This window comes from Microcebus murinus, chromosome 2 (genome assembly GCF_040939455.1).
Source record: "Microcebus murinus isolate Inina chromosome 2, M.murinus_Inina_mat1.0, whole genome shotgun sequence".
Taxonomy (NCBI): Eukaryota; Metazoa; Chordata; class Mammalia; order Primates; family Cheirogaleidae; genus Microcebus; species Microcebus murinus.
In genome coordinates, this window is record NC_134105.1 from 73,657,090 (window position 1) to 73,670,398 (window position 13,309).

The window sequence follows — 13,309 nt, forward strand, 5'->3', positions numbered from 1 at the left end:
GTGTGTGTAAGTACCTGCTTTGATATTCATGCAACAGCAAAATCACCCACAACACATTTCTAAGAATGTATACCCATTGTTAAGTGACACGTGACTGAATACCTGTTATAGGTCTGTGACAAAATGGCCAATTCAAAGGTAAGCTTACCAGTCAGGCTGAGGTGATTTCCAGAAAAACCGCCTTTTAAACAAACACTAGGCATTGTTAATGTGTGGAAGATATTTGTTTAGAAATAAAATTTCACCAGTATACAGTGTCTGTGTGTGAGTTTACTTTGACACTTGCTTAGTACATACTACATATAAAATATTTCAAATATAAATAGCCCTGGGTTTATTTTTTTTTTTTCTGCACATGCACAGGACTAGCGTTGGGAGGTCATTCATAAAATCAGAGCAGGGGGAAAAGTGCCCCAGAAGGAATGTAGCTAGTTTGCTGGTGTTCATTTGGTGGTTTTGCTCTCACATATGTACTCTCTAAAAAGCCAGCCCTGAACTTCTGCATCAGTTCTTTCAGTGGTGATGGGTAAAAGCAAGACACACACCCGTTCCCCCCCACCCCACACTGCCGTGTCTGTATTTTGATAACTGGGAAGCGGGGAGTTGTCTATCTATTAATATTGCAGAAAAAGGGAAAGATTACATATAGATAAGTAGGTAGTTACATAGAAATCTACAAAATGGTTAATCCTTGAACCACTGAATTCCTCAAAGTAAACAAAAAGATGTCAAATCAGATGGCAAACTCCGAATACTGAAGCCCTTGCATTTCATTCTTAGCAAGGAGAGTCTCTTAATGTGTTAGTTTTCTCTAATCACACAGTTAAATCGCATTTGGATATAAGAAGTAGTGGATTATAAGCAGAGGACAGGTGAGCTACTTTTGTGAAGGCAGCTGAAAGCCTTGGCGGTGGGGGCTTGACTATGAAAACAGACAAGAACACAAAAGGCCTCTTGGCGGTGGCATTTAGCACGGGGATTAGCACAGCCACATAGAGCACGATGGCTCCTTAGCTCAGCCCTGCATTTTATAATTACTGACATTTGGTGTGATAATCCTAAACCATGAAAGGAAAAGAGAGACACCACCGCACACAGACCAACCTTAATATTGCCCCAAAGCTGCAAGGGAGGGAATGAAAAAAGGACTCCTGGGGACTGGAAAGCACTATACCAAACCTATGCACAAAACCCAAACCCTCACTGAGAAACCTGCTGGCTCATCTAACAGGTTTTGTAGGCCAGAACAAAGTAAAAGCTAAAAGGAAAAGGGAGGCTGTCTGGAAGTGTGGGAAAAGCCCACACTGTAGAATCCAACAGACACAGCTCAGAGGCTGGCTCTACAACTCGCCATCTGGTTGTATAACCTCCCCAAGCCCGAGCGTCCTTTTCCGTAAAAACAGTGATCACGAAGCCTCCCTTTGAGGCTGCTGACAGGGGCTGGCAGAGCCAATGCCAGTACCTGGCAGGTGGCTGGCCCCCAGGAGAAAGCCATCTCCACCTCTATAGTTGCTGCTATTGTTATTTGGGAGATATGGAAGCTGTTAAGAGGCAAGCAGAACAGTGAGCAGTTCAGATATGTTTCTTTCCTTCTCTTTTCCCCAATTGTGGTCTTTCTTGACCTCAAAAAGAACCAAGAAAGGGACAATGTTATGCCACAGTTCTCAGAGAAGGTACAAAGTAAAAGTGGTGTGGAGCCACATGTGTGATTAACCACACATCCCATCTGGCTGCGCCTGCCAGAAAGCTTGAAGCCAGATTTCAAACGCAATCCTACCAACCACATTAACCCATACGGCTCACAAACTACACTCTTCTTTTTCCTTTGGTCCTCATTTTGTATTTCTGCTTACATTGTTGGTATGTCTGTTGCTGGAAACCCATCCTAAATCCTCTTTTGGAATGAGGTGGAGAAGCAAATACATAAAAATATGGAGGGTTGTGAGCTTTCTGATGGGTGAAGTTATTAAACCTGGCCCCTCTCCCATGATAATGGAGCCTCCCAACCCTCACTCCACCCCTACAGCCAGGCACAGGCATGCCCAGAACAGTCGCTCCTTTACTGTCAAAACAAATACATAAATTTAAGCGCCCATATCTTTTATATACATATGTAACAACTAACTAGGGACTTGTCCTCAGTGGCTTTTCATAATAAGCAAGCAATTAGGCAAGTTGGAAACAGAAAAGATACACCACCACATAAAAGCAGGTCACAAGTAAAAATTAGATGAGAGGAAACAAAATTGTTGCCATTCCAGCAACTAATGAAAGTATGTTACTGTAAACAATCGCTGGTGGCTGCTGTAACTCTCCTCAGGAATCAGGAAACACCCTGAGGGAGTCTGAGGGAGGGGATGGGTGCATTTTACTTCAAAGTCAAAGGTCACTAAGAGCTGCTTGACAGTCCTCATTTATTCTGAAATAAATCTGATCTCTAGGGGCTGTTTACCGTCTTCTGCTCTCCTTGTGGCCAGAGAGTCTTTTTCCAGTTTCCTGTTGGCTTCTCAGTCTGCTGTTTCCAAAACCAAGATCACAAATGAGAGGTGTGTACTCAGATAAAACCACAAGGACAGGTCTCCTCTGTCTTGATGAGAAGCCCGCAGGAGGACCTATGGCAAAACAGCGCTTTGGTACAGAGGGCTTTTTTGAGGTTACTGTATCAAGTGTGTTTCTGATACAAACTCTGCACTGGCCTATAAAATTGTTTATCCCACTTAAGCGTTAACTGTTTCCCCAAATCTTGTCGGCCTGCTGTGGTTATTGCTTCCAGGTGTAGGCTGTCACGTCCTCCACACAGGAAAGTAAGCCACCTCTTCTCAGCTGAAGAACCTTAAGGCCCCTGGGAGGTAGAAATTTAGTAAAATTTTAGAGAAGGGATGATTTATAATAGATCTTGATGCTGATCCTGCACCAGAAACAAGTCAATGGGAAAGGGGTTGGTTTAGTGATTCCCTCACATTTAAGCGTGACATCGTGAAAAACAGCTACGGTGGTCCGTCATAGTCACAGTCAATTATGGCCTGGAGCCAGCACGGTAATTCTTTTGTTCATGCGTGACAGCCCTTATCATCTCATTTTCTTAAATATTAATGTTTACCTTCAATATTTGGTGGAGACTGAACATAGGTTGCCTCTGGCCCTCCTGCTAGTACCCCCAAACAGATCAGCTGTTATTCTTAGCATAGACCATATGATGGCATACCTATAAAAATCAAGCTATCCATTGAGAGGAACAAGTGTTGGCTGAATTTAAGTTGGAGGAGGAAGCAATCTTGGTTTAAAAAGGTGAACTGAACCAAGGCTAATGCTAATGTCAGCAGGTGAATGATTTTTTAAAAAATAGCTTTATTGGAGATGCAATTCACATACCATAAAATTTAACCCATTGAAATTACAATAATTTTTAGTATTTTCACAGGGTTGTGCAACCATCACCACAATTCAACTTTGGAGCATTTTTGTCATTCCCTCCCCGCCCCCAAAAAACCCACCTAATCATTAGCAGTCAACCTCCATTTCCTTCTTTCGCCCTCTAGCCCTAAGCAACCACTTAATCTACTTTCTGTCTCTATAAATTTGTGTATTCTGGACATTTCATACGGATGGAATCATACAATACGTGGTCTTTGTCTTCTTAGCATAATATTCTCAAGGTTCATCCACACCGTGGCACATATCATGTAACATTCCATTGTATGGATATACCATATTTTATTTATCCATTCATCATACGATGAGTATTTGAGTTGTTTCCACTTTTTGACTATTATGAAAAATTCTGCCATGAACATTCAGTTTTTGTGTGGACATAAGCTTTTGTTTCCCTTAGCTATATACCCAGAAGTGGAAATGCTGTGTCACATGGTTCCAGTGGTTTTTAAAAATGGTTTGCACAGACTTCAGTAAGCGTATCTCCACAGTCATCTATGAAGAGAGTGAGCGATACTTAATACTTCTTCCCCGACACCTTACCATCCATAAACAAACTCTCTTTAATCCTCTCATTATCTTTGCCCTCATGGTCTGACATCTCCCTCTACACTCACTCTGTCTATGTAAAACACCGTTAGGTCTGCTCTGTGACAGCAACCCAGAGCCAGACGGAATCTCCAAAGACCAGTTATCCCGACATCTTGTTTTCAAACAGGGTTGAACTACAACCGTCTAATTCTTAAAGCTCCCCAAAGAAGGAAATCATGCAATTTCCTTCAGTTGCCTATTCTCAGAAATGTCTTCAAATCACTAGCCCAAGATGATACATATATTATACAAATATTAGAGAAGAAGAATCTTCAGGTTTTTAAAGTTTGAAACTATCCTCTGAAGGCCCTCTTTCTTTTCTTCCTCACTACACATGGTATATCCCCGATGCCAACTAATTTTATGCATCCTCAGTACTGCCATGTCCTAAAATGAATTCCATTTTGATCCAACATAGTAAACACAAATGTGGGAGAGTTCTGCTGTCACTCCTTGAGCTATTTTTCTTTTGCTGCAGTAGTCTTATTTGAATCTATTTTCAGAGTCAACAACAGTACCGCACAATTTAACATCAAGAATTTTCTGCTGTTGCTGCTTCTGTAATAGCTTGGACTTTCTTTTCCTTCTCAGCTCCTCTGAGAGAAGCATATATAAAATGAGTAATTATTGCTGCTAAAGAATTGCTGGAGTCAGCAACGCTTCATAGGAACTGCATTTCCTCCTCTCCTCCCCTCCCTCCCACCACAAACTCTCCCCCATAAGTTAAGAATTAAAGACGCATTACTGGGATAAAGAAATCTGACCTGAAATATGAGTTGCAGCAACAATGGCAAGCAACCAAGAGTATTAACAATAATTTCCAATGTAGCTGGAAAGGTTAGATGATCCGTCTTTGAAATGAGCCAACTCTGCACACTTTCACCAGATTAAAATCAGTTTGCTTTTCCTTCAAAATGCCTCGTGCCTCTCCTAGTCCTACTATCCCAAAAAGATGAGGTGGCTGAGGCACACAAACAAGCTATTCTGGAAATTAACTTTCTTGACCAGAAGAAAGCTCAAAGATAAATTCCATTCTGTATTAGTTTTTCTATACTTCACTGTGGTCAGGCTTTATTGTGGTTTCTCTCTCCCTGGAGAGATAATACCTGAGTGATAACATTTCTGACACACAGAAGCTTAAAAACAGAAAGAATGGTAACTGTGTGTTATCTTGTGGGGAAATCTACTCTCTAAAATGATGGCCATTCACCTGCAATCTAGGCCATTTCTCTCTGAAGGTGATGACATTCAGCAAATGAGTTCTCTCTGCACCTGTAGTTAGTGTCTGAGTGCTTCAAATGGTGCTGAGCAGAGAGCACTTAGGACTTGTGAGCTTGTGTCATCGTCATCATCTCATCACCACCAAGACCACCATCATCTTCGAGAAGCTGCCTGGATGGCAACAAGCCCCTGCCCTCCTCATCCCTTTCCCCTGACTCATCCTGCAGGAGCAGTAAGACAAAGCGAAGAAGAAAGAGGGGCACGGGAAGAAATGGGAAAGACACGTTGCAATTACAGAGGATTGGCACCTTATTTTGTTTTCTCACAATCATGCTGAAAAGGTGAAATTCTTATCAACACTCTTCCCAGTCTGGAGGGCCAGGAAAGGGGAGAGCCAAGCAATCTCGGGAGATAGAAGCCCTGACACTGCTCGGAGACCAGTCCGTTATTTTCAATCCCACTCTCTCGTATTCACACATGAGCATCCTTGTGGAACCCCAGAAAACAAGAAAAGAACTCTCTGCTCAGAAAACCATCCTTGCAGACTCAGAGGAGCAGTGTTGAAAGCTGATGGCTGCACCTACCTCTCCCTGCGGCTGGCCGGGCCCCTGGTCCGCGGTGCGCAGGTTCAGGACGTGAACCTCCTGTGGCAGCCCGGTCGTGCCTCTGCTGGCGCAGCCCGACAGCACGGTGAAGCTCTCCATCAGGGCCTGGACAGGGTGGGAGGCATTGACAGGCGACAGTTCACACTGGGTGCTGGGCTCTGGACCTGCCGAGGGAATTGCAAACATGAACCACTCAGAAACAGCAATTCTGCATTTTGAAAGATCAAGGCACTGCCAACCCATCAGAGATGCCTTTCCCGGTAAGCTGCTTCCAGAACTAAATGCCAAAAAAGTTAGACTATTCTTCTAAAAATCCCAATCTCCTAAATTTCTTTTGGATGATTTTGATATAAATTTGATTTTTTAAAATTCCCTTTTGGACTCGTAAGTCATGAATGTGCATGCCTCCATTTGATGTTTGTGTTTAATTCCTCCTTCCTCTCTTGAGAGAAAATCAGAGATAAATGGAATAAATTGCTTAAAGTCTCAATAATACTATGCACAAATAATACTAAATACCTAAAATTACAACCCCAAAAAGTATAAGATGTAGTTCCTACCTTTTAAGAGCTTCCCTTTATTAGTGAAAGCAAAATAAACTTAAGAACAAAACAAAGCAAAATGTCATGAGCAGAGGCAATCAGGGCCATAGGTGTACAGCAAAGTATGCACCAGAGGTCAGAAAAATCCTTCAAAAAGAGTTAAGATATGAGCAAAGTCTCAAATAAAAAAAGTAGAACCTGGTCATATTTGATTTCTGCTTCCTCGCTCTCCCTCTAATCAACCAAGGCTTAAATTCTAAATCCAGCCACTCCTTTCCATCTCTACTTCCTTACTGTCCCTAGACAATTATAAATCTTCCTGAAAGGAGTTTCAGGTCTCAAGCTCTCTGAGCCACCTTCGATACAAGACAAGCCTGATCTAACCAAGAGGTACTTAACTGTATGGCTGTTCCAAACGCAAACACCTGCCCCTCCCATCTCTGCAGGCAATTCCTGTCCCTTGAGAACTGCTGGCCTACTTAATATGGCACAGGAGGACTTTCTTAATCTAGCCCCTTCCTATCTCTCAATGCTTCCCACTCCAGCAACAGCAACTTGCTTACAGGTCTCCAGACATACCATAATGTTTCTCAACTTCATGTCTTTATTCAAGCCTATTTCCTTTACCCAAATTTCTCTTCCACTCTAAACATCTCAAGCTGCAGGGGGCACTCTTTCTTTGCCCTCCCATAACTTCTCTGCCTGTCTCCACTGTTGCATTTATAACACGATAACCACCACTACACACATCTGTCTTTGTCAGGCAAATGTAACCTTTCTAAGGGCCGTGGGTTACTTACTCATCTTTATATCCTCAGCACCCAGCTACAGTGCCATATAGCTGGGCATATAGCAGTGCCATACAGGCATATAAGAGATGCTCAAAATGTATGTGTTAAATGAATAAGTAAATCATTGCACTTAAAAAAAAAAAAACACAAATTGCCCCCTCTCTGACTGGTGAGCAGGGCATCCTTCCTGGGACTTGGATTTGACTATAAGGAATAGAGGAAATAGGTTGCTAGATGTGAGGTGCTGCCCCTGTATGTTTCAGCCTCATTTCATACTGGCTGGAGTGATGGAGAGAGATATATCCAGGGGGGAGGAGGAACCGGACCCTTACTCCTCACACATTTCTGTGAGCTTGGTGCTACTGTCCCCATTTGATAACTCAGGAGACCGGACTAAACACACAGCATCCACTAAGTTACAACCTTCCAAAGGGAACCCAGGTAAAAATCCTGACTGCACTGTAGTTAGTCCTTCCTGACTTCTAAATAAGAAAGGTACTCTCCAGGGTTGCAGCCCAGATCTACATGCAAACGTCGTTCAGAACCAGCCAGTCCTGCCCCTCACTGCTCCACCATAAGCAGACACCCTCGCCCTGCCTGGTGGGCCAAGTCTATTTCAGGACTCACAGAAATTATCGAGGCTGATAATAGCTATCTGGTCTGTAATGAAGTGTGTGCCTCCTCAAATAATCACTGCCGCTCTCTGGACTGGACTGCTGGCCCGTGCCCAGCTGCCTTCTGAGAAAGCATGAGGTGGTGAAAGAAGATGTCCCGGCAGCAGCAACAAGAGGTCCTGAACACACATTCCCTGGAGCCCCCGGCGGGGCAGAGGGCGAGATGTGGGCAGGTGCTCCCCTGCTGCCCTCCCCGGCCCTCCCTGCCACAGCGGTTCATCTGGTGCGTTTCACACCCCAGTGCTCCAAGACAGTCTCCTGCTCCTACTCAACTCTGGGGACACACACTGAGAAACCCTTCTGAATTGGTTTCAGAGCCTTCTGCCGTGAATTTGCAATTATCACAAACTAAACACAAATAAAACGCTTTTCAGTTCTACTTTGGTATGTGCGCAAAGCTCTGACTGGGCTGTAGTTCGACCCAAAACACATCTGCAAAAAAGGCCTGCAAGCTGCTTGATTTGCCCTCCTCCTCATGATGCCTCCGTGGGCTCTTCCTGAAATCACCATACTGCTCATCCCTACACCAGAGCAGGAGCAAAACTCAAGGGAGACAAATCAGAGGATAAGGTCCTCCCTGCAGAGGAGGGAACCAGAGCAGACCCCCTCGTTAAGGGCCGTAGGTCCCGCCATGGGTTACGCACCTCAGTCCAAGCAGGGGGGAGGGGGGATAGCCTGCAAGCCTCAGGTCACACGTGGCCTTCTGGATCCTTGAGTGTGGCCTTTTGACTGAATCTAATTTTTACAGAACAAATCCTTTTAATAAAGGGATTTATCCTGTGAAATTTGGATTCCGTGGAGGAGCCGCACCTGGGGATCCAGAGGGCCCCATGTGGCCTGGAGGCTGCAGGTTCCCCACCTGGCCTGCCCCTGAGCTTGCTTCATAGTCAGGATCCTCAAATGTAGAGTCAACACTCACTGCCTGGGCTACTGTGCCCACACTTTCTGTGAGAATCAAAAAGCAGACATAGATTTAGGGGTAAGACTTATAGTTTTGTAACCTACTTTGAAATGCATCCAAAAAATGAAGATGGATTGATGGAGAGATATTCGATAAAGCAACTATTGCAAAATGTTAGTTGTGGAATCTAGATGTTTGCTGTACAATAGCTTTCATATCTCTGTATGTTGAAATTTTTCATTTAAAAAAATGCTGTGGGAGAAAGGGCAATGCATTTCTATGCATATATAAATCTGAGGTCAGAAATGCCTTCAGGAAACTTCCTCAAGACCTGTACCACACTCAGACTGCCAATGAGAGCACATTGATACAGCTTTTCAGTCGTATCAAAAGACAAAAAAGAAAAAAAGTATTATATGCTTTGATCTGGCAACTTCCCTCTAGGAATTCATCTTGAAGACATAATTGGATAAGTGTGTAAAGAGTGCAAAATGCGCAAGTGAAAAAAATTAAAACATAGAGAAGAAGAAGAATTTCAAGTGCAAATGGCCAGCTCCTTAAGGATGTAACTACACATATGATGTAGATTAGGCATCTCCTACGAGAACAGATGCTGTGTAGGACTGAGAGGAAGGGCTTCCCTTGGAGAAAAAGATCCTTTTGCCAACATCAGAAAGGAACAATGTGATTTTATGAAATTTTCCTTTAAGTATCTTTGAGAGACACTATTCTGCTGCAGCTGCTCCACCCATACCTTTCAGGTAAAATGCCCCTCAGCCTTCTTAGAGTACTCTATCTTTTCTTCACTAATTTTCTCACGCTTGGGTTCAACCCCCATCTCTTTGTAGAAACTCGCAAATTTACAGGTCCATCTCAGACTGCTTCTTCTAAGCACCAGGCCCAAATACTCAAGAGCTTCTTCAACATCTGTTTGTTTGTCTCATGGACACCCAACCTCAACATGCAGAGCTCAGGATCCTCGTGCCTCAAACCTGTTTGTTCCTGCTTCATTCCCTCCCTCGGTAAATGGCACCGGCCTCCCCCTACATACAGCTGGCAGAAACGTGGGAGCTGTCCCAGCATCACCCCTTCCCTCCCCTTATCTGATGGACTCTCTCTCTAGCCTCTCCACTCTGCCCCCTTCTCTCCACCTCCACTGGAACTGTCACCTCTCTTGCCCTGACCGCTGCAAAAACACCCCTAATGCTTAGCTCCACCAACTGTCTTCTACAGATCAGCCAAATTGATCTTTTGAAAAACACAAATCCAATTATGGTTCTCTTTGCTTAAAAAGACGTACTGATGTCCCCAATGCTCTACAGATGAAGCCCAAAAACCTCACCGTGACTTATAAGGCCCTTCAAGATCTGGCCCTGCTTTCTACTGTGGCCCCATCTCCCATTACCTTGGCACTTTCTCCCTGTTTTTTGTTTTGTTTTGTTTTTTGCCATTTTAGTGAGGCACAGACCTGCTGCTAGTTGTCCTCACTATCAATTGTTCCGCTCCTCCTTCCAAATGTTAGCCAGGCACATAGCCACTCAGAATGAAAGCTACATTTCCCAATCCCACTTGCAGCGAGGTACAGTCATGTGTCCAAATTCTGGCTAATGTGATGCGTACAACTTCCAGGGAATTTTCTTATAAAGGGAAGATGTGTTCTTCTGCCATTTCCTTCTTCTTGGTAGCTGGAATACAGATGTGACGCGAGTGCTAGAGCAGCCATTTGGGGCCATAAGCAGCAACGTGCTGAGGAGGACAAAACAGTAATAAGTTGCCTGAGTACCTGATGAACATGGAGCCACTGGATCAGCTCTGAACTGCTTTTAATAGGAAACACATGTAAGCTTTTTTCTTATTCAAGCAAACGTTCTTTTGGGTTTTCTGACACCTGCTGAATAATCTACCGTAATTAATATACTTGCCTTCTTTCACTCCATCAAAAGTGCCAACCTTCTTCCCACAGGAGCCTCCATATAACAGCTTCCTCCAGGAACATTTTCCCTACCATTCTGGTCCTTCCCTCTGCCTTGGCAAGACAAAATCCTACTCATTCTTCTGATCTTTCTAGGAAGTTTCCTTACCTCTACCACTATGCTAGACATTTATTTTTTCCTACTCTCATGTTACTATTTCTCTTCAAAGAACTTCCTATGATTAGATGTATATAATTATTTTGCAATTATTGAGTTTAATGTCTGCATATTCCCAAAGACTGCAAACACTGCAAAAGAATAGAACCCAGTCGGTCCGTTTTTTGTTGTATACCTTACCTCAGCACAGTACCTGGCACTCAGTAGGCACTCAATAAGTACTGCGAAGAGGGGGAAAGAACCATGAAGTGGACCCTGCTCGATGGATCTCATAACGGTAAGAGACCACCTATCCTAGAGGTCTTCCTTTCACACTTTAGCTAAGAGTCAGAGCTTCAATCTGCACTAAAGGGGGGGGGCGGAGGGAATCAACCACGAAATGAAGGAGGTGGCATTTCTGGTTGCTAAGATTCAAGTCCGAATTGGGGCTCCCCCACCTTCAACTGTCACGAAAGGCAGGAAACCAACACTTATTTTTGTCCTCTCTTCCCAATCACCCTTCTGGCCAGGCCCTTCTCTCCGGGTGGCACACCATGCCCCAACCTCATCCTGCAGCCTCTGGGCCAGGCCCAAGCCCCCCTGCTCCTCTCCCTCAGCCACACCCCGCCCATGAACTGGCCTCCCCTCCTTCCTTCCTGGCCTCGTAGTGGTTCCTTCTGCAATCTGACCACACAATGCCAGACCCAGCTCCATTCAGAAAAGCTTCCACCTGGGGACAGTGTGACCCACCCCACAGGCTCTACCCCATGTGCATGAAGTGAGGCCACAAGGTGTCCCTGGTTCTCACTTGACCACCGTGGGGCTTGAGTGCAGCACCTCCCAGCCACACATACTTGGAAACCAGGAAAACATGCTCCAAGACCCCAGCTGACTCATTTGCTCGCTTTTCTGGTGGCCCGTGAGCTCTGGAGCTGCCGGTGTAGGCCCTCACTGGCAGCCTCAGAATGCTAGGAGTGGCTCTTGTGGCCACAGATGAAAACCAACAGCCATGCTCTTCCCCGCAATCAAGAGATGAGGGAGTGACGTGCTCCGGTGACAATCCTAATCAGCACAGCGAAAGCTGCTGTCCACAGTAAGGATCAGCCAGGCACAGATGAGGACGACAGAAACACTGGCTGAACGCAATGACATTCATAAACACACACGCCTGTTAACGCTGCACCGTACTTTGTAACTAAAAGGCATGTTATAGAAACTTTATCTGATGCCTTCCAGAAACTCTGTAAAGTGGGTAGAACAAATATTACTAATCCCACTATAAGCAAATTGTTGTGATCGGGTGCACGTCTCAGACAAGTGCTTCCTGGCAGTGATGCACGTACAGACGCACCTCCAGAGATATTCTTCCCTGGTGGCTCCCAGTCCAGACATTTCTGCTTGTTCTGGTCACCTAATACAGGCTCTGTCCAGGATTTTTTGGGAGTAATTCCCAAAGAAATCTAACTTTTCCTTGGTCTCAAAGTGTTAGCTGAGTTTATCCTTCTCCACTGGCTACTTGAGAAATCTGATCTCTTCAAAATCTTACTGAGGGTTGTGTTTTATTTGAACTGTCCTCCTCCCTCCTGACCTGAAGACAGGCTCTGGTCCCTGTTTGGTACACCCTCCTCAGCTACCAGGATACAGCCACAGCCCCTCTTCACCCACAAGATGCTACGTCCATCGACAAAAACATTTACTCACCAGATGACAACACAGGTTCAAGTAAACCCTGCAGTGAGAAACTCACCAGGTGGCCCAGACCAGGGCAACACTGACAAGGCCACCACCAAACCAGCCTCCTGCACAAAGCAGGGCCCCCACCACTCAAGTGTTCAGCAGCTGGGCCCGAGGCCACACTGTGAAGCATATGGTGGTACCCTAGGCTTGGCTGTGGTCCCCAACACCAGAGTCACAGCCAAGTACCAGTCCATGGCCTATTAGGAATTGGGCTGTGGCTCATCACCTGAGCTCCACCTGCCCCCAACCCCATTGCCCCTCCTTCCATGGAAAAATTGTCAGCTGCCTAGCTTATCTGGACACATGGGAAACGTTCCTAAGACCCAGCTATAACATCAATGTCTAAATTCCCAGTTCCACTTAAAAATAAAATGCAAATGGACCCTTTCATTATGCCCTTTTACTGCAACACAGCATTCCCATCTCGGTTACAGAACCCCCACATCCACGCTGGCCACGGGCCAGCTCCAAGACTTGATAGAATGCAGACAAAGCATTGGGAACAGATGCATTTGCTGCACACACTTTAAGGTGAGGTGAACAGTGGGCCAGCAAGCAAGACTTCATCTGTATTTACAGTCGCTCCCCATCACTCACATGACCGCCTGAGCTCTGCCCCTACCCCCACCTACCCACCAGGTCCCTGGAAGAATTGTCTTTCGTCAAACCAGTCCCTGGTGCCAAAAAGGTAGGGGACCACTGCTTAGGCCTCCACCTCATGTGGTAAGTTAACTCTTCCTGTGTAC

General features: G+C 45.1%; 1 protein-coding gene across 1 annotated transcript in view; it reads right to left on the reverse strand.

Annotated features, from left to right (window-relative positions):
• The window catches only part of TGFBR3 (transforming growth factor beta receptor 3), a 188,211-nt gene that overhangs the window by 107,283 nt on the left and 67,619 nt on the right, over nt 1–13,309 (reverse strand). The window contains exon 3 of the mRNA XM_012790895.2: nt 5,829–6,013. Within this exon, the coding sequence (XP_012646349.2) occupies nt 5,829–6,013 (185 nt within the window). The remainder of the gene's footprint in view (nt 1–5,828; nt 6,014–13,309) is intronic.